Source organism: Antennarius striatus, chromosome 21, assembly GCF_040054535.1.
Source record: "Antennarius striatus isolate MH-2024 chromosome 21, ASM4005453v1, whole genome shotgun sequence".
Taxonomy (NCBI): Eukaryota; Metazoa; Chordata; class Actinopteri; order Lophiiformes; family Antennariidae; genus Antennarius; species Antennarius striatus.
This window is the reverse complement of record NC_090796.1, coordinates 8,701,932-8,727,337: the sequence shown is the minus strand read 5'-3', so window position 1 is coordinate 8,727,337 and position 25,406 is coordinate 8,701,932. Positions and strand designations below refer to the sequence as shown.

The 25,406-nt window shown below is 40.4% G+C and overlaps 2 protein-coding genes across 5 annotated transcripts; one reads left to right on the top strand and one right to left on the bottom strand.

Moving 5' to 3' along the window:
- Positions 1-1,881: 1,881 nt before the first annotated feature.
- LOC137588744 (alpha-1,6-mannosylglycoprotein 6-beta-N-acetylglucosaminyltransferase B-like) lies at positions 1,882-12,774 on the bottom strand. The gene is made up of 17 exons (XM_068305997.1): positions 12,749-12,774; positions 11,789-11,904; positions 9,193-9,322; positions 8,937-9,082; positions 7,243-7,307; positions 6,857-7,030; positions 6,616-6,783; positions 6,300-6,469; positions 6,076-6,207; positions 5,409-5,542; positions 3,522-3,664; positions 3,279-3,434; positions 2,984-3,130; positions 2,776-2,892; positions 2,610-2,684; positions 2,258-2,418; positions 1,882-2,080 (listed from the first exon to the last, which is right to left on the bottom strand). The coding sequence occupies exons 1-17, from the start codon at positions 12,772-12,774 to the stop codon at positions 1,882-1,884; spliced, it is 2,259 nt and encodes a 752-aa protein (XP_068162098.1).
- A 2,782-nt stretch (positions 12,775-15,556) lies between these two features.
- On the top strand, positions 15,557-23,421 carry tbc1d24 (TBC1 domain family, member 24). 4 transcript variants are annotated; one of them, XM_068305366.1, is made up of 7 exons: positions 15,557-15,615; positions 17,387-18,493; positions 19,300-19,458; positions 19,699-19,762; positions 20,210-20,305; positions 21,196-21,442; positions 22,027-23,421. In XM_068305366.1, the coding sequence occupies exons 2-7, from the start codon at positions 17,505-17,507 to the stop codon at positions 22,179-22,181; spliced, it is 1,710 nt and encodes a 569-aa protein (XP_068161467.1). In that variant the 5' UTR covers positions 15,557-15,615; positions 17,387-17,504; the 3' UTR covers positions 22,182-23,421. The 4 variants fall into 4 exon arrangements, with proteins under 4 accessions (XP_068161467.1, XP_068161468.1, XP_068161470.1 ...); XM_068305367.1 differs by lacking the exon at positions 15,557-15,615 and adding an exon at positions 15,686-16,501; XM_068305369.1 differs by lacking the exon at positions 15,557-15,615 and adding an exon at positions 15,786-15,810.
- The last annotated feature ends 1,985 nt before the right edge of the window (positions 23,422-25,406 follow it).

The window sequence follows — 25,406 nt, the reverse complement described above, 5'->3', positions numbered from 1 at the left end:
TTATATGTCATAACACATGTAACCGATATCAATTAACATGACTCATCCAAGGATGACACACTGCTTTCCAAAATCCCTGTTCCACAGACGTCCCTCTGCGTCAAAAGCAGCCTCTATTTTCCTCTAATCCAAACAACCTTTTGACATAAACACAAGTTCATTATCGTCATCATTTCGATCTTAAGCTAATCAAGTAAAACTCACATTTGACAGGGCCAAGTCAATACACCACAACCCACCAAAATCATGGATTTTTTTTTTTTTTTTCTAAAGCTTGACCCATAAGTGACAGCATGATCTGGTCACACAGAGGGCATCGGGGTAGGAAAGGCCTTCTACTTGTGTCGATCGGCGGTCAAAAGCGCGTCAGTTCCAAGAAAAACCTCACATCACTCCATTTCCACACAGCAGCCTGTTGCCATTGTTGGAGCCATCTTTGCTAACAGCTGTGCCATGTAAGTCCAGCACCCCATCAACTAACAATACTGCTGTAGTTTGGCCTTTAGTTATAATCATTTGTTTCTTTCACAAGCTGTTACCCCATCGGGGGTGATGGGGTAAGTCTGCGACTACTTCGAGGCGCCTGAAACTGTGCTAAACCTCAATGTATGTGTGTCATGGCTGAATCACTGTATATACTGTATGTAAGTCATATCAACCTGAAGTGTAAAATATCCTTGGGGGGGAGGGGGTAAGTATCTTGAGGTCATGACGCAGGCAAGGAATAATACTGGACTGTGGGCAGAATGAGTCATCTGTTATGATCAAAATCATTTAAGATGTAATTTCTAGTAAAATCACCAAAGAAAACATAATTAATCCTGCCTTCAGTGACTTGTATGCCGGTCTAAGTGACACAAAATATGTGTTTGAAACACCAACAATCTGCTTGAAAGGGGGCACGGATTTAAACTGAGCTGGGGGGTTCCCCAAGATGATGGTTGGAAACCAGTGGTTTGTATGACAGTATAATCATGGTAGTATAGCTCGACCTCCCAGAGGCATCCGGAGGTTATCCATGATTCCCTCAGGTAATGAGCCTCATCACTTAAGCTGTCACCTCCTCTCCGCCAAGGTCCTGGTCCTGGCTAATATTTGCAGCCAAGCATTGCATCGTATGAGTCCATGAAACAATACATCAAAGCGAGCGTAAGCATGAATGATTAGACAAGTATTTAGCTTAATATCTGCGTTGGTGTACTGTTATCTGGAGAAGAAGGACGAGGTGGAGGAGGAGGAGAGGACTTATATTGCTCAGGATTCATGAGTCATACCTCATCTTAAAGTGAATCATATCTTCATTTAAAGACTATTTGCTTAAGGGATCAAGGAAAAGATACAAAAACAAAAAGGAAATTTATTCTGCACTGTGAGGCATCAGGCCTCGAATTTATCATCCTTGAACAGTTTAAAAATTATTGTGTTTGAATTCCTGAGTAATGACTAGGTATTGTCCAAGTAAAGGCAAACTGGCATTTTTGAATATAAAGTAAAATCTGCATACCAGACACATCTTGTCACATATTGATTAATAGTGAATTGTTGAATTTATATTCTGAACATTCTTATAAGTGCTTATAATACCAAATACTCTAACAATAAATTGTCTTATTAAAACACAATAATGTTAAAATGCATCTCATAAGATGTTACGAGATGACTCTCTCAAACTGATGTGGGAATTGTCTCATAAAAAATTAAATACTTGTAAAACGTTTTTAAACTTCTATCCAACTTCTTAACCAGTGTGAGCTCCACAAAAAAGAGCACAAGGTAGCTTTGGCAGGAAGGATGATCTTTGGTCGGGATCGGCTCTTGACCCAAACGGTGATGTCCTCATTTTAACACTGCTTATTTCATGACTTCCACTAGAAAAGCTTTTCAGACGCAGTTGAGGCACAACGCCACCTGTCCTGGTAGATGAGCTCTGCAGGGACACAGTCGGCGGTGAGACGGATCAGATCCGGCACAGCTGAACAGCCGAGGCTCCTGTTGAAGACCACAGAATCGACCCCAAGGGATGTAGGAGGGAAACAGGTGCTTCACTCCCTGTCGAATGCTGGAGCAGCCTATGCCAAGTCTTAAAAGAGAGAAATTAAAATTTATTTATGATTTAAAAAAAAAAATTTTCAGTAGCTTAAACCACAAATGGCAGTTAATAGCAAATTACAGTACATTCACAAACATGTTAAGGTCATTTCCCTGCTCTGAACATCACTCTCCCCTCCCCAGCAGTGTTTACCTGCTGATTTCTCACCTGCTGAAGGTAGAAGGATTGTTTAAATGGTGAAACAAAGCAGGCTCACAGACGTGGGAGGACCGTCGACACGTGTCTACGCACGACTGACCCAAGGGACCAAGGTGTATCCTTAGAACACGTTCTGGTGGCCAGGTAGGAGCGGAGGTGCTGCAAAAGTTCTGGAGGAATTTAAGAGACAAGTATGATTTGAAAGTTTACTTCTTCTTCTGTCATAACGGCCATTTAAATGTAAATTTCAGTGCATTGGAATTAATGATTGCAAAGTTAAAAAGCATTTTTGACACTTCATAATTTATTGCACTGATTAAGCCATGGCCAGAGACACTGCAACAAGTTTATTTATCTGTACCTGATGAGTGATATAACTCCTAACCCTCTCCAGCATTCCGTCACATGTAAATTCTCGTGGAGTGAAAGACTTCACCTGCAAAAATAAACACATGCAGTCGTTTTGAAATCGAAACATTGCATTATGTATGCTAACGTCCAAATATATGAAAGCTATGCTTGTTCACCTCTGTGTGTAGAATGGCTCTGATTGCCTCACGTACATCAGTCTTGTTGGTGGTATCTACCGTCCACACGTGGGGTTTACCGATGAATGTTTCGGCATACGGGTGCTGGGAGGAAATCTAGGATCCAAAGTCATTTACTGCCCTTAAATCGAAAAACTTACAGCATTGATATTCACTGCATGTTGGTTTATTTTAGGGATTTCTATACCTGTCTCGTGGTGGGCTTGCCTTTGTAGAACTCGTTGTTGTCTGATGAATGCGGTGGGTTGAACCGTGGCTGAAGGAACACGCAGCCTAAAGCTATCGCCTCAATGGGAGCCGGACCCTCGTAGGGGAACCCGAGGCCTACAAACACCTGAGACGGAAGCAGCAGAGGGAAGAGAGGTGTTGCTTTGCATCAAGTAAGTTCCTATCATAAAATATATGCAAAGCAGAACACAAAAAAGCAATTAAAATAGATTCAGCGACTTCTTTGTTTTCTCCTGAGAGTTTTTTTATCCAACCTTGGCTCTGTGAAGAAGTTGTAGGAAGTGTTCCTGAGTCAGCAAGCCGTGGTTTTTGATGAAGCTCGGCAGATGAGAAGCATGTCCTGGAGCCTGGTAGACGGTAGCGTGGGTCTCTAGCTGCTCGCTGATCAGCCCCACATACTCAGATTTACCCTGGTGTGTAACATGTAGACACATACAGAAACAAGCTGAAGACCTGTATGTTCATCAGCATCATGAAGTGTTTCTACATCTTTATACCTGCCACATGTAGTCTTGTTTTCCATAGACCACTGCCATCCTGTCTTTCTTGTAAGCGTCTGTCTCCAACTCTTCCTCCCTCACCTCCTTCCTCACTGCTTCCTCACTCACAAAACCCAAGAAGGAGTTATCAGGTGTGTGTGCTGGAAATGACAGAACGCAAAATTTTAGATGACATCAATCCATTTTCTGTAGTGGATTATTTGCTGGGTAGTGGAGGAGTTGGAGTGTTTTGGGTGAGGTGCACCCGTGACAAGTCTCCTCAACACAGAAAGATTCACTTTTCACTATCATGGGTAGCTTCAACCGATACTGAGTACTTCTGGACAGTGACATCTTAGCTAACAGGAGGAAACAATGAAGACATGGGACAAACATGCAAACACCTTGCAAAAAGGAACCATGTTGGGTTTTGAACCCAGAACCTTCTTGCTGTGTAGTGGCAGTGCTAAATGGGGGGAAAAAAGGGAGATAAATTGGCTGCACCACAAATATTGTGCAAAAAGTCAATGGACCATTCTGCGAGAAAACTGAGTTCTAAACATTCATTGCCAAATTTTGAAATAAAAGTACATTTAGCGTAAATATTAAAGGGTGTTATTTATGGTACTAAAACTTGGCTTTTGACTCAGACCTAAATTTTTAGACGTAAACATCTAAGATTAAAATTCTGCAAGAGAGGAAAAACATGCTGCACAGTATAAATCAGTCGTTAGAGGAAATAAGACCTCTACATGTGTGCGAGGTGTTTGGATAGGCAGCTACCACCCTGCTGCTTTCCAACACACTAAGGAATGTGTGAAAGATGAGTATTTACTTTAATAGGAATGTGCCAGCAAAGGTGTGAAAGTAGATGTGTGCAGGCATCTGTAGCATGTGTGTGTGTGTGCGTGTGCGTGTGTGTGTGTGTGTGTGTGTGTGTGTGTGTGTGTGTGTGTGTGTGTGTGTGTGTGTGTGTGTGTGTGTGTGTGTGTGTCTCATCCTCTGTTAAAAACAGACTTAACAACTCATTCATTCAGTCTTACAGCAGCACAGAATTTCCTCCTGGCTCTTCTTCAGCTCCATTTGTCTCTTACACCTGTCTTGGCTTACATGTTAACACAGCTTGACTTTTATATGAGATTAGTTGACATTTGAAACAGCACACCAGTATTTAGACCATGCAAAATGTGTGTGTTTGATCAGAAGCTATAAGAAATCAAAGTGTCTTTTGTTTGTTATCTGTATGTTTCGTCCTCCATTTCCAAACACAAGCATTGACACCTGCTTTTCCTTACCAAAGCTTCTTTCTCCACTTTGTTTCTATTTTCTGTCCCTATCTTTTCCCACACCTTCCTCATTGTCGACTTACAGCCATGTCTCTCTCTTTCTCTCTCTCTCTCTCTCTCTCCCCCCCAGCAGGACAAATAAACACTGGTCAAAGCATGAAGGGTGGCTCTCAGCCCAGCGTGTCCAGCTTGTCTCCATCTCCTGGCGGGATGGGAAACATGACAGCTAGAGGTGTTGGAATGAAAACTCTGTCTGGGCACCAAGTTTATTTAACCTCGACGATTAATCCTCTCAGTGTGAAGACGTTTATAGGGGTGTATGTGAAGGATCAGTGCTGTGGCAGCCATTACTATACGTGTATATAAATGTACATATTTGTGTTCATATCTGTCAAAGAAAAAAAATCCTTTGAGGGTCATCATAACTAATGATAAAGAAAGTGTAATACCGTATGGCATGATGGTGAGAAAACATTTTCTCAGGTGGTTATCATACCATAAAAATATCATAGCATTACAACCTCATAGTTTATAGGTGGCAGGAGTGTTTTCTGAATCAATGCAAACACACACACACACACACACACACGATCACAAACACCATTACATATAGTCTTACGGAACATGGTCATGTACTGCAGAGGCTGCAGATCCCAGCTGCCCCACAGTGTTTTGTATCCATGACTACGTGCATAACTCCCCAAGTTAAAGGCTGGTTCAGTTCCAAAAGAGTCCAGGATTCTGAAGCGACACCTACAATCAGTGAAGAGAAAAGATCACCATGCATGGATTCACTTTTCTGCAATAGTCACAACTTGAACTGTTTTATCTTGTCTTCCATCTGACTTTATTTTTCATGTTTGTCAGGTATTTCAAAATTAAAAACTGATTTATAGGGGAAAAAATGTTTAAGATGATGTTGTAGAAAGTAAAAGCAAATTTAAAAGCAAAGAAAAAGTACTGTTTCATGTGAAAATGTATAAAGAAGGATTCATGTTTATTAAAATGATTTGAAAAATGCTACATTTCACTGTCAAAAAAGTGATTTTTAAAAAAAAAGATGTACAGTAAATGAATATGTCAGTGCTTTTTTAATATTGGTGGCTATTTTATTTATAATAATGATCACTAATAACCATCAGGGTTTGTAATGTATGTTGGTTTCATCATTGTTGAATTAAAGATACTCATCCTGAAGGGCTTTGAAACACATTTTGTGCTCAATGAAAAAAAACCTCGACATGCTGCATTACTATCATTTTCTAGTTAGTAAACACAATTCTTACTGATAATGCAGGAAAGCTAGTCCCATGGAGCGTTTTAGGTGAGCCAGGCCATGGTAGTCAGTATAGATGAGGTCAAAGGTTAAAGGCCTCTGAATTGGACAACTGCCTCGGCCTGGAGCAGCTCCTATTAGGCTGGACCGATTACAATAAACACACAGCACACCATTACCTGTTATCAGTAATAAATGTAATAGTTTCTGTCAGATGAGGTGTAAGACGTCCACCTGTGGAGGCGGTGCTGGGAGTAGCTGAAGGTGAGGTTGTGGCCCAGGATTGTCAGACAGGCTCCGAGGTCAGCCCATTGCACCAGCTCGCCTAAAGGACCCCCGCGCTTCACCATAGCTTCAAATGGTTGGCCAACACTCCCAGCCAGAGCACCGGGATAAAGAAGCACCTATGGGTGTGTTAAAGCACACAATCTTTAGCTGCAAGCATGTTTAGAAGAGATTAGATTCATTATTCGTTTATTCAGTAGATCATGTCAGATGGTAGAATATACTACCAAAATATAATGTAGTAACATAATTTGCAGGTCTGCACCCTCATCTGGGTTAAGGTGGTCTTGTTGCTGCTCCTCATCATCCTCATGCCAGCCTGTATCCACTGATCAGACATCCTTTCTACTCTGGAGCGGATGAAGTTCACGGCAGGACCACTGCTGTTGTAGATGGCCTCATAGAGGGGGTTCAGGGTCGTACGGATCTCAGCCTGGACACAAATACACAGTCAGGGAGTGAAAATTTATTATCATTTTTACCATGATATTATCATATGGTCATACTCTGTCTGTGTTCAGGTGGGGATTCTGTTGCCATGGCAGGACAGGGTGCTTTCCTTCTGGGCGAGCAGGACAGAAGTCTTCTATTTGGCTGAGGTAAGTCAATATGGAGCAGATAGTACCATCCACACCATAAAAGGCGTAACAGGAGTCTGACTTCCAGTGGGCCTGCAGAAACTGCCAGAGAGACGGATTTTAAATCACAATAATAAGTTAAAGTAATGGCATACATTTTTTGGTTTTGTGCAGCAATGCATCATGCGGATTAGCGTAGCGCTACATTTGTATTTCCATATACAGCCCGTAAGACGCTGCTTGGAACTAAGCACTTCAACAATGCACCTAGAGAGCCATACGGTTCATACTACCATATATTTCCACGTCCCCACCTCTACTTTCTCCGCACACACCGGATACGCAGGATCCTTTGGCACCTCACACTTCTCATTGGGCCCTACGGGGAAGATATTAGCCATGACACATTTTTTTCTTTAAAGGGCCATTTTGAATGCATCATTATTCCACATACTCTGGCTTTAGAAACAAAAAGCTCAGTGTAGAGTTAATGTATTGCAGGTAATGAAGAACAGTGGATAATAACTTTGATATACAACCGACCTGACTGAAAAAGTTCACAATGAGCAGCACAATGTTAAGCGCTGCCATGCGTGTGAGAGGCATTAGAGCGGAGGCAGTGTGTTCTCAAAGGCTCTTTCCCGTAAGACCCCCGCCGCCTCCAGCCAATGTCAATCAAGTGGAATGAACACACACATTCACGCACACCTGATCCACCTGCCTCCTACCTAACGTAAACGTTTTACAATGCTAGCCCTTGCCAAGATATGCAGCATTTAACTATGTAAAACAACCTAGTAAAAAGGGAAAGGGGAGGAAAAAAATGATAAGAAAACCTGAAGGCACTGTTGAGGTGTGGAAAGCTTAAAACAGTGATATACCATGAGACTGGGGCAAAAAAAAAGTGTTCCCTCTGCAAAAAATAAGAGTATCAGCAGACAACCTGGTGAAAGGACTCCTGGGTAACTCAGTCGTATTTTATGGGTGTGAGGTAATGTGAGAGGAAGAGGGTGGGGGTGAACAGGCTGGTGACAGGGAGGTGTGTATTTGTGTGCATGTGGGTGGCACGTGTGTACATAATCTATGTCGGTAAGTGTGCGTCTTCATATACTGTATGAGTGGCATATATGAGAGCCTTATAAAACTATTTTGTCTCATTTGAAGGTAAACATGTGTACGGGTGCCCACACACACACACACACACACACACACACACACACACACACACACACACACACACACACACACACTTAAAACCCCTCGTGTGCCAACCAGGGTGCGTAACCCCACTCTCACCTGACACCTCTCAGGAGGGTCGTAGCGTAGATGTAAACTTTTTTCCTGAACGGTACTGGTGCTGTGGGACTCATTAAACGGCTATTCAAGGACTTCAACCCCCTCCATTCAAACCCTCCATTATCACAGCTTGTTAATTTCACTGTATGGTTAACCTCTACTGAGGCTATGAACCGTGTCTTTGGCTCGGAGTATCACACTACCACAGCAACCACAGAAAAGCTTGATTACCAATTATGAAAGTAAACATACAAGAACGGGGAGAGCAGCAGTTTGTTGTAGCTGGAATGTTCAGATATATTCAACTGAGTTGTCCTAAAATTTCTGTTTCACCTGGGAAGATGTTTTAATGTTACACAGAGGTAACTTTTTCCTGTTTTATCCTTTTAATTTTACAGCATTAACTTTGAGAATTTAGAGCAGGCACTTTACTCTTACTATTTTTTATTTTTCAAAAACAATCAATATTTGCCAGAATAAGTCTAAAATCTTCAAAAATACACATTAAAGCAGCAAAACCAAACTCCTTGAGAGCAAAAAAAAAAAGAAGGACGAGGGAAATGTGTAATAAAAGTTCCACATACTGCAATAGAAAATACCAGAAATGAGACTTTCTGCAATATTTTTATCATGCAGAAATCCTTTTTCACTGTTGGTCAAATGAAATCAGTCGGTTAAGACAGAGTACATTTCATGAACATCTGTGTTTTACCTGTGTGTATCCTGATGTCATCGTTTGGTGGTGCTGGTGTGTGAGACTGATGGTGACGGGGGCGGCTGAGCTGTTCAAGCCTCTGAGACACTCTCTTCAGCTCCCTCTCTACTATGTGGGCTAAACCTTGCTGGTTCTGTCTAAACCTGGATCATGAACCACACTTGATGAACAAACACAGGACCCTACAACTGCTTCATTACACAGAGATGCTCCACTGATCCTTTATTGTGTGTTAACAGATGTTTTTCTGTACCTCTGGATTAACAGGCTTAGATCGTCTCTGGTCAGATGGGCGTCGCTGCTGCCTCTGCTCAGCTTCTGTACCTGAGTGCTCAAAGCTTCCAAGCGAAGAGCCAGCCTGCGGAAGCCAAGCCCACGCTTATCTGTGGCAGAAAGCACAGACATGATGATGTGTCTGACATGTGCAATATCATGTGCTTCCATTATAATGATATTCCTGCTCTACTACCGTTTTTTATTGTGATTGTCGCGTAATTTTGCTCCATTTATCAGTAAAACAGCAGGGTTATGTAAGATTATTTTCTTAACTTGATCTGCAGCCAATGAAGCAGCAGTAGTTACAACTTTGTTTATTCTCCATATTCCATGTGGGGGTAATGACGTCAAATATTTTTTAATAGAGGTGAATGTCCCTGGATGACAGACGAAGGTGGAATTGAGTCATAATTTCTGACAGCCACATATTTCTGCATGTAACTGAAGCTCTGCGGTCATCTCACATTGCTATAAGTGCTGTATCAACGCAGATGTGCTGTGTATGCATTTTGTGAATTTTAAAAGAAACACTTCACAAGCCGTGAAGGTTATATTTCAACATATAGAACAAAGCTTTGCAAACAGCACTTATATGTTCGTTTTAGTCCAGTGTTTTGTTTTGTTTTAATTTCAGTCAGTTTTATTTCTCTCTAATCTTTACAGGACAAATATGTCAAAAGTGTTCTTATCTTATTTCATATTTTGACCCTTCTGTCTTAATCAATAATAATGTGTACTCAAAGAAAAGGACGGCTGACATTGAGGAGATGTTCTGTCAAAACATTTTGCCACAAGGCTGCAGATTTTGGATAAAATATTATGGCTGTTTGCTATTTTTATCACCGTTAAATTCGACCGAGGCAGCGATTCTTGTTTTTTATTTGATATGTCATCTCCAGTGGGAACTGCATGACTGACACCATGTAGTTGTGTTCACAGTTACCCACCTACCTAGCTACCAGGCGCTCTGCTGTTAACAGGTATACCGTAACTGTAAAAACAGTGAGTGTGTGTTTTGAAAGCCTGTCTGTGAGGTGAAATGAGCTATTTACGGTGGCAGATCAAGGATGTCTTGATTGAAAAGTTTGTATGAAGCAATGAGGACTGTTAAAAGATTTGCATTGGCAGTGAAGAGGGAATATCAAATGTGTAGAGGAGACCTCAGGGAAGGGGGGAAACAGTTGTTGGACGAGACTATTTTCTGAGGTGAAGTTTCTGGAGTACTTGGGGTTGATTTGAGGTCAAAAGGATCTCCTTGATGGAGCTATAAACTGTGATACACAGTAAAAAAAAAAAGTGATGATGTCATTTAATTTGTGTTTATTCAGCTGTCAGCGCGTCACTCCCGTCTGGAGAGGGGCGCAGTGAGAAGGACTACTGACATCTAGTGGTAAAACTGAAAATTGCAATTCACTAAATGCATGGTCAAACACTCAAACAACACAATTTTTGCTGTCAGCCATTTATACACCAACTTTAAAAATTAGAAAATTATAAATATTATACTTTAAATTAAATGCCATTCTGGACATTTTACTTGTAAACAATCACGTAACCATAAAACTGCTGACATTTAAACGCAGAATATAAAATACACTTGTGCATGCAACCCTTTAAAAGTCATATCGAATGCTGCATTACAAGCTTTTTCAGCACAGTGTCAGATCACGTTTAGATCGAAATATGCACTACAGAGCTGCTTTTATTAAATTTTACATAGAGAAATGAAACCATGAGTGTCATCATTTCTTCTAAAGCAAGCAAACCTCTACAAGTTATTCAGAGAGATTCTTCACTGAGGGCTAAACTTTTGCTTAAAATCTGCTTTTGCAGTTTCTCTTTTGTGGTATATTTTCCATCACAACCACTGCTGGGTGGCTCTTCGTACATAAGTAGGAGGTGGGTCCCTCATTGTGGGTCTGTGGCTGAAACACATCAATGTGTTGCACTGTAAGCTAAACTCTGCTCTCATAAAATAATAAGAAATAGTTTGGAACATTTAGATAACCAAAACCATCAGGGGTTACTCTTGGAAAATGACTCACGAGTGGTAGCATTGTCCGAATCTGTCACAAAGATTGTTTCTCTGGTAATGCTTAAATATGTGTATCTGATTACTATCCCTCAAAAGACAAAAAAAAATGAATTGAATCAGTAGTTGTGTCAATTTCCTATGACAACAAATAAGACATGTTTTTGCTTTGGAATAGATGAGACAGGAAAGACTTAAGAAACGTGCCTAAAAAGAATGCTGACTGTTCAGAAATGCAAACTCTGATGAAGACAGCTGAAGAAAAAATTGCAAACCATGCATAAAGCTTTTGCACAAACAACCTTGCCCCTTTAAATGTCATCTTCTAGGGGAAATTCTGGAATTGGAGAGCCTATGTCTGCAAACACCTACCTATCAGACATAGGGGAGGACTTCCATCAAATTTTATACAAAATTTTATCATACTGGAAACTCAGCACAGCATACCCCGGTGACGCTCATGTGTGTTGCTCCATAGGTATGTTTAAAGTTTTAAAGTTTGGCCCTCGGCTTGTGGTTTTAATTAAATTTGAGAGTAAACCTTGTTCTTCAGGTGACCTCCCATCTTGTTCATGTCTGGTCATTTCAGGTGGCACCCAAAGACTCTGAAGCAGCAGGGTGAACGCAGACAGTCCCAGACAGAGCACCAGGCAGCCGCTAGAGGGCAGCATACACACAGAAACGGCCTCAGATAACAATCAGTAGGTCATCGTTCAAAGTTAATGATAAGGAAAACAAAGGTAAAAAAAAATACAGGAGTAGATTTTCTTATGACATAAGTTAAGTAATTAGCAGGTAAACACAGCGATGCATTTGTGTATTCCTTTAATTACACATTTGTGTACACAGGAGAAAATAGTGTCAAATATATCAATGTGAATATTGTTTCTTTTTTTATGTCCATCGGACAAAAATTGGACAGAGGGAGTCAGCTCTCCTTTCAACTTTTTAAACTGGATTTAAAACAGATTTCCATCAACAAAAATGTATCAAAAATTGAGAATTCAAAGAAGTAATTTTCCCATGAATTCAAGTAAGGATTGTGGTCCAAGTAACTATTTGAAGCGTGATGTTCTGTGTCTTCTCACAGTTCACATGAACTCCGTGCTTTATTTATGTAGTATCAGAGAGAGCAGTAACTTCACCCTTACTTTAATCAGTCAATAAACCTACAGTCCCTAAAAAAACACAGCATAGCCAAGTTCAGGTGCCTGCTAATTTTCAAGACTCTCCAGGTTCCTGTGGTACTCAGGATTCATTCTAAGACATTATTTCTAATTACTTTATCCGTTTATATTTCAGGTTGTCAGAGCATTGAGAGCACGGGCTATACATACTGGAGAGATCCTGTTGTAAAAGAAAAGTACTATTATAAAAACAATAATAGATGCACATGCCTATGTCACAGTAGGGTGCCACAAACCAAAAGTAACTTTTAAGTATAAATATGGACCTTTTATTAGTTTGCATTGACCAATGACTTGATGAGGCTGAACCTTACCTGCGTGGCCGCAGAGCAACATGCATGGCCTTCCGTTTACAGGATGTTTGTCTCTCACTATTTAAACAAGAATAGCAAATAGCAGCAAGTTCAATATGCTCAGTGATAAATGCACAGTTCATCAGGAAAAAAATATAATTACACAACTTTTGTATACCTACATTTTATACACCCATATTTGGATAAAAGAACTAAAGTTCTATTGTAGTTTCCTACATGAATGACATCAGTAAAGTCTATAGGCTTAAGCAGAGTACAAAGTAATTGATGCTAGCTTGAGTGATCAAGAAAGCCTTTTCTGTGTTCTTTTTGTGAGTGTGTTAAACAGGTTTATTAAACTGGCAGAAATTCTGGATTTAAATCAAACAAAACTGCCGTCACATTGAGAACCAGCTGTGTCTCAATGTAAGAGATATAAGACAAATTAGCACATGAACAGTCACACACTTGGACACACACGTACATCCTCACCTCCTTGGGTCCTCGTCTCGACCCACTGGCAAATATCAGGAATATTTCAAACCACATAAATGTAAAAGAATAATAAATAAAGTTCGGACCGGAAGGTATAGCGTCTCTGTTTTTGTCTCTTTTCTCTTTCTTTCCCTCCTTCTGGCTATGCTTTATCTTTGCCTAAGGACCTATGGGTAGGCATCCCGTGGTTGTCAAGGTAACCTGACTCCCCTTTAAAGAAAACAATACCCAGAGTGCTGCTTGGGCTTTTCAAATATACAATGGAACCCACGCTATTGGATGACACAGTTTCTTTCAGTCGTGCTGGCTAGACGTGATGTCGGCTGTGAAGTGACACTCATGCCTAGAGCTCAGTTAAATAGCTTGCCTGGGGCAAAACCACTGGTACAATGCAAACAGTACTAATCTAATAGAAGGGACAACAATAAGCAAAATTATAGACAAGAAAGAAGACAACAATTTAAATTTGTTTACTTAAGCTGTAGTTTGCATTTATGACACAGTTGTAACAAAACTACAACTGTCATTCGTTCATGTTCTAGTGACAATGGTGTCGGGGGAGGCATCCATTCTATGAGTGCCTTTCAATTTTTACTGCAACTTCGAGAATTGAAATATATGAGAAATCAAGTGAATGAAAAGCATGTTTGATTTACCGGTAATAGTAGTTCAAATTTTTTGTTTTATTAGATCACGTCTGACAAGAAACTAACACTTCAGTTCAGTGATGAAGCAGTAAAATAAATGGGAAAGCCACACAGGTTAACCACAGATCAAAGTAGAGGCTGAATTACTTTTACATTTCTTACCTTACTTTTTTAATCAGGTAATGCGTTCTGTTGGAGCTGACTGCCTGAAGGGACAGACACAATTCTTTAATTTAGACATGACTCAAAACAAATGGACAAAAACCAAACCATGCAGACTGGGAGATGGAAAAACAAATGTGTTATGTTCTTCTGGGAGTTTTTTCTGATTGTCTGAGCAAGAATTCAAAGGTATTTCAGGAGAATAAGCATCAGTGACTGTAGAGTGCACAGTATTCCAGCTATCAAGTTTCTAAATCAGCACACCATCTTCACAGTTCTTTAAAAGCAAAGGCAATCTTAACGGACATTCTGATTTGAAAAAAATAATAAAATAAATGAATGAGGGGCGTATCTTTCTCTCCATCATGTCAAAAGGCTTTGCAGTCCGGATTAAATCTATGGGCAGCCATTTTTTTATCCCTGGTCTTCGTGCTTCCATTTAAATAGCTTCTTAAAAAGAGAGGTGAAGTTAATGGTACGGACATCATTGTATAGAAACCTAATCAATCTGTTTTTATCAACGCAAACCACTGTTAAGGACACCACTGAACTGGTCTAATTCATATAAATTCCAAATTAAATCTTAAACGATGTGTGAGCTATAACAAATTAATCCAGTTCTGTATGAGAATATTATATCAAACATTTATGTCTGTGCAACTGTGATTGGAGGATTGGAAGATAGGATGGTATTGGTTACTTAAGTAATGTCACACACTATGTGTGTGTGTGTGAGAGAGAGGGGATTGGATCAGCATAAACCTTGAGACCTAAAGGCTTACTGGCTTTATACCCATCTGTTCCTCTCCCCCTCCTCTCTCTCAATTACTCACACACGCAGTCTTGTTTTCTCTCACGCTCTCTTTCTTTACTGATCACTACTGAGACATAAATAGATTCTAGATTCATCCTGTATTATTTTGAGTGGGGAAAATCCAACTTCCAGCCAGTGTCATAAAAGTAGCTGGTGCATTTATATAATACACACTATATTATATTATTACTTTGACATCTCAACGTTAAAATATAGATTTTCAAATGCCATTCATTTTCCATCTTCAATCAGTGCTACAGTGATGAAAAGATCAGAGAGAACGACGGCATAAAAACAATCATCAAGGGTCAAGATTTAGCTTTTGTGCCTGAGATGTTGTGCTAGGCTATGATGGCTCCAAATTTAATTAGCCGTAATAACCGTCATGTGTCTGCTAGTTTCTTTAAGAACTGGACAAAGGCATGGTTTGTTGTCATTGCTCTCCCTACTCATCTACTTATTTAACAGGATATGACTACAACAAGAAAAACATAACCTGGCACACTACATCTACATTGAGTCTCTATATAGCGCTGGAATTTGGGTTGGATGTGTAGGTTTCACATTGAACATACTAATCTGTGATAATAAACAAACTAAATGTGTGTTAAGGTTTATTCTATTTGATGGGAATGATCCAGCCCACCTGAGTCCAGCTGCAGCAGCATTCTCAGCTCGAGCGCTGACTGATTGGCGGCACTGCGCATGCGCAAGCACTCCGATGCATGCGCAAGCACGCTGCTGCGCGTCTCTGGACATCTCTTACACAGGTAAAGATCACATCAATTTCCTTCCTATTCTATGTCGTCATTTGTTGCCGTTTTCCAGTCTTATGTGGCGGGAGTGTTTCTTCCTCCTGTGGCTAGCTTCGAATCTGGAACGTTTCTGCGCTGATAGAAGCTGAAATCTCTTCGGAACAACAAACTTCCAAGACTGCGTCCAGCGGATTGAATTAATTTGTTTCCGTGTGGTTGTTATGAATCATTTTAGGGCCTGGCGAAAACGTTATTCAAGACAATTATGTTCGGCTACATTGACATTGCTACGGCGTAGCATTTTGTTTCGAGGTACCTCTGGTCGCGTCTCATTAGCTGCCTCAGTGTAATGACAGGAGTAGCTTGAAGCCAGCTAGTGCTAGCAATGCTAACTGGGCAAATGCTGTCTGCAGGTCGTAAGCTAACCTTATCTGCAGCTTTGCATGAAGTCACAACTGCCATTCCTGCTACTCTCTATTCATTCAGCTGTAATACGTCAATTATTGGAAGGTTAAAATGTAAACATGTTCATTCAATGTTCATAGCATACCCCATGGTAATGTGTGATCATGGGGTATGCTACACAATTTAAGGTTGTTGAGCTGAATTTTAAGTCATAATAAATGGTATGTTTTTGCATTCAATAAGTGGCATTTTAAGTTCATGTTTACAGCATGAATTCTGTCATATCTTCCGTTTCATGTGGACGTGTGGAAAAAGTAGAGGTGCAAAGACCCTGGTCAAGAGGATGATGTTTGACTTGAAGATGTGTTGAAACGCTTATACTGTATCACCTGAAACCACTTTAAATTGACTAAAAGGTCAAAGAAACCTTTGATCAAGTCAGTTTCGATTGATCAGAACTCAGGTCTACCTTTGCAAATCACATCTTGTGTCACAGGTGAGTTGCCAACATTTATGGAAACATATTCTGCAGTTAATGTCTCTTCAGATTCACCATGAAGGCTTCTGGGTTTACAGTAATGTATTGGTATGCACCTCCATTTGACTTCTTGGCAGGGTGTGTGACATAATCTGGCGATTTTACAGCTGTTCTTGAATATTGCAAGTGATCTTTGGACATGCGTCTCCATGTGACTTGTCAGGAAAACATTATGAATTAGTCTGATAAGTGGATGACAGCCATTCTCACTTTGATGAAGAACCAGAACATGCGTTTCCACACGTTGTGGAATTGAATGAATGAGGAATAATAATGTGATGATTGAAATGAAATCCCTTTTTAAATAAATAGTTGGTATGTTTTGCAGTATACAAAAAGGTTTTAGACCCGTTTTATTGATTTTATTGGCTCAAGATTTGTGCATCATGGGTCTTCTGACATTGTTTTATGACTGTCTTCTGGAAGACAACCCTGTACCAAATTCCTTTCTTGGTCTTGATTCACTTGATTTTTTTTTCATTTCAAAGTATGAAATGCCTGTTAATCTTTTTTTTTTAACATCTGAAGATTTTAATCACGTCACAAATCAGATCAGTGGAACTGACTAATGTTTCACAGTACAGATTAACTGAGACCATTTTTATGTCTGTCCCGACTGGTTGCAAATTAATTGTCATGCAGAGGATTCAAGACCAAGCTGTACCATCTTTAGCCTGTCACAACCAACTGATTTATCCTGGGATGTAATCAAATATAGGAGCAGTCTTGCTTATAGGTGAAATATTTTGGAAAAAAACAAGTTTATATTGCAATTAGTTAGTGAGATCTTGTTTTATGATTATATACATTAAACTCTTTCTTTCTTTCCTTTGTGCCTTCCAGTAACCATCATGGGCAGTTGAAAAAAAAAAGGTATTTATCTGCTGTGTGAAGGGCAGAAGGTCAGCAGTGTCCCGTAGTGTCCCTCATCTCTTGCCACTCTAGCAGGCTTTCCAGCACAATGGCTGAAGAAGAATATGGCAGCTTTGTGGACTGGAACCAGATGGGTGATCTTGCCAAGAGCAGCGGGCCCACCAAGGTAGACTGTAAAGACCAGAATGAGTTCAAACAGATGGCTCGGCAGGGTTACTGGTCCAAAAACCACAAACTACGAGCACAAGTTTACCAGCAGCTCATCAAAGCTATTCCCTGTCGTACAGTCACGCCAGATGCAGAGGTATATCGTGACGTTATGGGAAATGCAGTCAATAAAAAGCAATTTTCCCAAACCCCGTTTCCAGACTTTGTGGATGGAAGTCCTGTGCCAAGATACTGCCTGAAGGAGGAGGCTATAGCCTCAGTTCATCGAATCATCACCTGCATTGCTGGACAGTTTCCAGATATCTCCCACTGCCCATCTCTACCTGCTGTGACGTCGTTGCTTCTGCACTTCAGTAAAGATGAAGCCCAGTGTTTCGAGCATGTCAGCCGCATGTTGTCCTGCAATGAGCCGGGCAAGCGGATGCTGGACCAAACTTTCCTTGCCTATGAGTCCAGCTGTATGACCTTTGGTGACCTTGCCAACAAATACTGCACTGCCGCCCACAAACTGATTGTGGCCTCAGCCCAGGATGTGCTTGAAGTGTACTCAGACTGGCAGCGCTGGGTGCTGGGTGACCTCCCATTCAGCCATGTTGTCAGGATCCTGGATGTCTACCTAGTAGAGGGCTACAAGATCTTCTACCGTGTGGCTATAGCCTTGCTGAAGTTCTACCGCAAGCACAAGGCAGGGGTCCAGGGGGGTCAGGCCAACGAGCCGCAGCAGGATTCAGATAAAGTTAGGGTGGACATTCAGGCTTTTATCAAGGGCATTGCCACTACTGTCACACCCGATAAGCTGCTAGAGAAAGCGTTCTCCATCCGTTTGTTCAGCCGCAAGGAGATCACCCTGCTGCAGCTCACCAACGAAAAGTCCCTGCAGCAGAAAGGAATCACTGTCAAACAGAAGCGGTACAGTCAATAACATGATTTTTACATGGTGAACATCTTTGTTTTCATTTATTTTAAAAATTAAAAGACTACCTGTGATGTCTTATAATGTTTGCCAGTATTTATGTAGGCTTGTCTGATTGTTAAAATCATACTGCTGTTAGCCAATTGCCTGGTTTTGAAAATATATTGACACAAATTGGAATTTAACATTGATCCTGTGAGACTTTTTATGAAAAACGTAGTTATTTTTTTACCTTTTCAGCGTTCATGTATTTGATCTCCTGTCAAATTACTAGCTTTGTCAGGTACTACTTTCAGTTTACCCTGACCTACCCTGGAAGTAGGTCAGGGTAAGTCGCTGAATGTTGCAGTCTCTGACTGCCTTGTTTCAATTGTTTTATTATCCTTGTCTTACATTCTACTGTTTCCTTCTGTTTGATTGTGGGCTATGTTTTCCATCCACCATCTTCTGTGTTGTCTTCACTCCTGTGTTCACTGCATGGGTTATTTCACAGTTCTAGGTGGGTTCTGTTCTCCCTGCTCTTTTCTAACACAATTTAAGGTTGTCAAACTGAACTTTAAGTTACAATAACTGGTATGATTTTACATTCAATAAGTAGCATTTTAAGTTCATGTTTACAGCATGCACTGAATTCTGTCACATCTTGGTTTCATAGGTCTTTTTCTCATGTTCTTTTACCCTCATATTAACTATAATTTATCCATGCCATTATATGTGCTCTTTTAAACACCTATTCATAACAAACTGTACAGACATTCTGTACACTCCTCTGTCTCTGACTGTATTTCTGGGTCGTCTCCAGGCGAAATGTGCAGCTGGCTCTCAACCCTGACACCTTCTCCTCAGAGATCGTCAGCATCAAGGAGATGCGAGACATCTGGTCGTGGATCCCTGAACGCTTTGCCCTGTGCCAGCCGCAGCTCCTCTTCACCACCGCTACTCATGGTTGCAGCCTTAACAGGTACACTATCCAGCACGGCTTGTACTCCCTGTTTAGTGGTGAGCCTGAAGGAGTTAAAAAGGTAAAAAGCAAAAACCTAGAAAGACTTCAAGATAAACACCCAGAACAGGAATGGCAAATGAGGCTGTAAACCTGTTGGCTTTTGCAAATCCATTAAAAAACAAATGTAAAATACCAAACCTTCAAATTTACTACCGTATGTTTGTTACAGTGGATTCATGTTTGACATTTTTTCTTTAGATTCTACTCTCACTGTGAAGGCTATGAACCCACTCTGCTCCTCATCAGGACCACAGATGGTGACGTAAGCAACACAAACTTAAATACAAATCTGTCTTTCACAGTTACTCTGTTGGAGGTGATCAAGAACAATTAAATGAATATCAAGACTGGGAGAAAACTTAGTTCATGGATGAACTGAATGGCATCACATGAGTCAGAGATAGCCTCTAATTCAGTTTTTAACAATTTATCGTTTTGGTCCCAGCCAGACTTTAGTTGAGTTAAAAATAAATCTTACAGAAGTTGCAATAACAAGGCCTAACTTTGACTGTTTGACTTCACAGACAACTTGATAATAGTAATTGTATTTGTCTCCGCCCTGGTCTTTCATCTGTTTCTGTCTGCAGACTTTAATGCTTTAATGAAGTTCTTGTTAGTGATTGTTACTTAGAATCCTTATTTAAGTTTCAATTAATTAAATGAACTGAAACCCTTTGTTGTTGTTAACGTTTTCCCCTCTTGGCTTCAGGTATGTGGAGCATTCCTGTCCACAGATTGGGAGGAGAGGAAGAGAGGAGGCAACAAATTGAGCTTCTTTGGCACAGGGGAGTGTTTTGTCTTCAGGGTGAGTGTCGGTTTTTCAGCCAATAATTATAATATAATTTAACTATTCAACTTAAAATTGAATAATAAAATATTGTTTTGAATAAGGTCTAATTGTTTGTCAGAGATTGCTTTCAGTTTCCGCAGTACCACACTTTAGACAGCAGAGGGAATTGGTCATTCTGGTTTCCCAGACCTTTGATATGCCAGCTGCAGCCCTGAGTCGCCTGACCGGCTCCTGTTTTGTAAAACCTATCCTTGTGTGTCATTCTAACAATTGTATGTGTTTCTTGTTTAAAAAAAAAACTCCTTAAATTATTCTGTCTGTGATAGGGTAGCACTAACTTATTAAGGCAGGCATGGGTTAAAAAATTAGCAACACAGCCTGGTACAGTCATGCTACCTGTATGAATTGTTTTATTGACTGTACAGGGCATCTGTGGTGCACAGTTGCGGCCTGTTTGAACACACATGCCTGACATCCCACACACTAATTCTTGAGCACACACACACCGGAAACTCCTGTAAGCTGAGCTTGTTGTACGTGACCACATCCTCACCTGACACCAGAGGGAAATGGAGACAGGGACTGAAGTCAAGTATACGTGTTTCAAGCTGGTAGCTTCATTAGGTCACGAGAGATCTATTTATAAAAATTGAGTGTATGGACAAATACAGATTATTTATTAAAGTACTAAGTTCTGCAGTAGAGCTTTACCAAACTAGAACTCGCATCATGAGAGATGTCTGTGTTTATTTTCAGAATCCAAGAATTTGTGTTTGAAAGATGATAGTGTTACTTTAAATAGATATATGAGATTTTTTCTTATTTTAATGAATATGCAGCGCTTCTCCATTTAATGTATGGAAAGCTCGCTTTTGTAGGTAATGAATGTCTGCTTCCTTTATCAGCTAAAGTCAGAGATGGAGCGCTATGAGTGGGTGGTGATCCGCCATCCTGAGTTAGCATCCTCCAACAAGAGCCAGGACCAGGAAGACACCCCCCCATCAGAGAGCTTAAACATGGACAACAGCAGCCTGCAGCAGCCAGAGAAGCCAGCCGGGGAGCTGTCACCCTTCCTGTCCGCCCGTCACTTCAACCTCAATTCCAAGAATACTTCTATGTTCATGGCTGGCAACTTTGACTCAATCATAGTGGGTGAGTAAACAGTTGTTTATTGTTGGATAGCATTCATTTTGTCATTATGACAAATTTCCAAACAAATGTGAAGCTAGTGTGTGCGGAAATGTCTTTTGTCAACCATAATCACCAACTTCAAATCTTACAGTGATAGAAAAATTATTGGACCCCCAGCTGGCTTCTTTTGTAGCCTTTTGCTTCAACTAACGGTGGATCAAGTTCAGGGGGTGAATAACATTTAACACTGAGAACTAAATACCTGCTAGCTTCCTTTTCATAATGAATCAAACAATCATTAAGAAGCGTATGTTGTGTGTTGACTCAGGTTGCCTTTGTTTTATGTTAAATTTTGTTTGAAGAGCTAAGAGGCACACAAAAATGGAAGACATCAAACTATAAACTATATTATCTTAGTCTGCACGAACGTGAATCTAAACTGCAGCCTCAGGGCTCAGAGACATACAAACACAATGTGGTGTCTCTAGCACAACTGTGTGCTCCCGTGTTTTACTTGAAATATATGATTCGTGTTGGTCACGCCATTCAGAACTACTGACGTATGGAGCGAATAACTTACGCAAACTGTACTCTTGTTTCTTCAGGTGGAGGTGAAGGAAATGCCCTCTACATCGATGCTGAGCTCAACCACGGGCGCACTGGCAGGTGCACCACTTTTGACAACCCCCCACTGTGTGCTGAGAGCTTCCAAGTTTCACTGCTAGAAGTTTGGGGCTTCCAGGACACCATGGCTTCATAACGCTACACGTACACACACAAACACACAGGGGTAGACTCCAACAGACGTGGACTCTTATTTACTGTAGGTATTTTACAGCTGAAATTGATGTTTATTAAAATGTTTCAAGTAGATAAAACATGCAAACAGCTACAGCCGTCCTGAAAAGTCTGACTTTACATTTGTTAATGAAGTCAAATATCAGTAAATAAACAGTGTGGTATTTTTTTAATCTCTGTCTGCTTTTATTGTGGTGTACTTGCAATGTTAAAGTGTATGGAAGGGTGTGTTCAGGATCACCTCTAGATAAGGCCAAACAAAGGTTGGTTTTCTTCTCTTCTATGATGTTCCTGTACTTTTGTGGGATGAAACATTTAAATTTCTAATGTGAAGTTAGTATTAAATGTTTGGTGGTTTGGATTAATCTGCCAAAAGTTTCTGTGTGGGTGTCTTTAAAGTTCCAACAAATGTTCAAGAAGCTGTGCTGATGAACTGAGATCCACGATAAAGAGAAAAAACTTGTTTTGGCGCGGTGTGTTGTACCAAGTCGGCTTTATTTTTGGTGAAGTCCCGCTCTGTTCATCCTGCTCATTTTGACATACTGTGCATCTGTGAGGTATCTGCTAAATAATCTAATGTGGTATTGTTTGACAATGTCAGTTATGAATTGGAGTGTTGCCATTTTGCATCATATGTCACAGTTTTTTCTAAGTGAGCGTCAGTTTGTCTTTTATGTGAATATTCGTATGACCAGCAGTATAAATTATTATGAGAAACAATTTAGCCGGTGTTTACAAGTAATGACTACAGAAGCACTTAATTTTGCTCTTCTTGTAGCCATGTTCCTCTTTCTTCCATCTCTTTCTGGTTGAAGCTGATCATATAAAAGTCTTCAATTGTGTCCTGTTGGAAAAATGTTTTTGGGTTTTGACTTTTTTGTATCCTGGACAAAACATGCTCCTGTGAAATACCAGCTGAGTAACAAATGTATGCTACATGTGCAAATACAACAGTGTGCTCTCAGATAAGTTGTCTTGCTACTCTGTTTCTTTACATTTATATTTTCCACATCTCTGTGCTGTATAAAGCGGGTCACACTTCTTTGTCGTCCGTCTTCAAGAATGTGCTAGATGCCAGGAATTTAACTACATAATGCCCATCTTTTGGTGTTTGCTGTAGTCGTGGGAGATGCAGGTAGTTTTAGCGACATTACAGGACATCTAAAAATAAATTGCATACATGCAGAAGGTAGCTCTGGGTCTAAAACACTAGCTGTGATTGCTAAATTAGTCATGCATGGTCCTCGCTGTCTGTTTTTGTTCGGATGTCTTTATGGAAGCTGACAATGAACTGCATGACTGGAAAATAAATGGCAGGAATGACTAAGACATGGTTAAATGTATCTATAAATGTCTTGTTTCAGGAAGCACTTCATATTTGATTTCTACATTTGTTTCAAACCCAATAGAGAAATAGGATCCACCTTACTACATTGCATTTGATAAGCAAAGTATTCCTTCAGCAGATAATAGCCAAGTAGCCTACATTTACCTAACACTTGCTTAAATATAAAAGTCCAGAAGTATTCTGTATCAATTGATCTCGCTATTATACCTCGAAAGCTCATTTAAAATGTATAGACAATTCATTTTGACTGGGTGTGACACAGGATAATTCATGAGAAGCAGTGCATCAGTAAGCAGAATAAACCCTTGCTGAGACGGTGTTCTTCATTCTGTATTCACACTCGACTAATCGCACGTGTGCTTCTATATTTAGCTACTCCTTTGGGTGTTGGTCAGGCGCATCTCCTGAAAACCACGCTTTCTAGCTACTAGAAGTAAGATGCTTAAGTATTTAGCACAAGACTGAGACGAGTCTGCTCCTGGCAAGCAGCCACCCTTCAGATAACAGGGGGCTGTGGACAAGGGGATTTAGGGGCAGACTGTCGAGGTCCTGACATTATGATTTAGAGAATAAAGCAGAGAAGTTTTCTAATAAGCACAGTGTTAGTGATTACAAGTCTTTCTCAATATTTTATGGGACTGGTTCCAGGCTGGGGGATAACAATAGTTTTTTAAATAGCCAGAATGGGAAAACCTGTCAAACCTGAGAGAAGATAGGCTCAAATACTGGCCTGAGAATCCTCTGTAGAGGTGCATCCAGGTCATGTAACAATAAATGTATGGATTAGGGCATAGGATGACATCAACAGTGATACATGAATATTTAACTTTTGGTTGCATCTTGAATGGCCCAGTGCCCTTGTGAGAATGACACACACAGTTCCCTGTTTCCCTTCCTAAAAATGCCTTTAAGGCCAGCTGACAAGAGTGTCTTGAGTTTTTAACATCTATCTTTATTAATCAGTGATACTCAAGGGCCTAATCCCTGCACGAATATGCCCAATGTCACAAAAGAGAACATGCAATTAAACTTACTACATGGCCTGAGTACATATTCAGAGGACATGATAATAAAAACCTCATCACAGGATCACAGTCTTTCCAATTAAATAAATGTCTTCCAAACAAGAAGTGTTCTACAGCGAGGAAAGATTGTAGTGAAAATTATTTACAGCTACTTCATAGATCTATTCTCCCAACATAATACAACCATGTATTTGGTGAGTAAAGTAAGATGTACCAAGTAAAGTAAATAGAGGAGGAAGTAGGCCTGTGCTGCTGGTGCAGAAATGACCTCACACTCGCAGGATGGCGAGGAGGACATGGAGACTGCAAGAACTCTGTCCCTCACACACCCTTCCTCTTCCGTGTGGTGCCCCCACCACCACATATACACTTAATCATACACACTCAACCTCACATTCTGTCACTCTCACGCGTGGCGTGGCTGCATATCACAGACGACTGTAAACCACCTTGTCACATGCTAGTCCTGTTACAAAACCAGACACGCTTCAACACAGGCAGTATTAGACATTTAAGAAATCCTATCACAATTCTAGTCAAGAGTGGGGGTTTTCTTGGTGAATCGCTTATGATATAGTTTTTTTTTTTAATTAATTTGTTCCATTCGAAGGTTATATTTTTATTTTGATTGGTAATAGCCTAACATCTTCCTCTTCCACATCACAAGATTGAAGGATAATTGCCCACACGTCAAACGGGAAACCTGCAGCGGAGCATACCAAAACATGACCCGATGGGGGTGATCTGTAAAAATAACAATAAAGACAAGTATTGGAATCTATTTATTTTGTAAAAAAAAATAGTTTATTGATTT

Excerpts from the sequence above, each read along its gene's own strand:
- LOC137588744 (XM_068305997.1), bottom strand. The coding sequence starts at position 12,774 with ATGCATGTTGCTCTGCGGCCACGCAG. Across the intron at positions 6,470-6,615 it reads CCACCTTAACCCAGATGAGG|GTGCTTCTTTATCCCGGTGC; the intron begins GTGCAGACCTGC and ends ACACACCCATAG. Across the intron at positions 3,435-3,521 it reads AACAAGACTACATGTGGCAG|GGTAAATCTGAGTATGTGGG; the intron begins GTATAAAGATGT and ends GTTACACACCAG.
- tbc1d24 (XM_068305366.1), top strand. The coding sequence starts at position 17,505 with ATGGCTGAAGAAGAATATGGCAGCTTTGTGGACTGGAACCAGATGGGT. Across the intron at positions 19,763-20,209 it reads TCAGGACCACAGATGGTGAC|GTATGTGGAGCATTCCTGTC; the intron begins GTAAGCAACACA and ends TCTTGGCTTCAG. Across the intron at positions 20,306-21,195 it reads GGGAGTGTTTTGTCTTCAGG|CTAAAGTCAGAGATGGAGCG; the intron begins GTGAGTGTCGGT and ends TTCCTTTATCAG.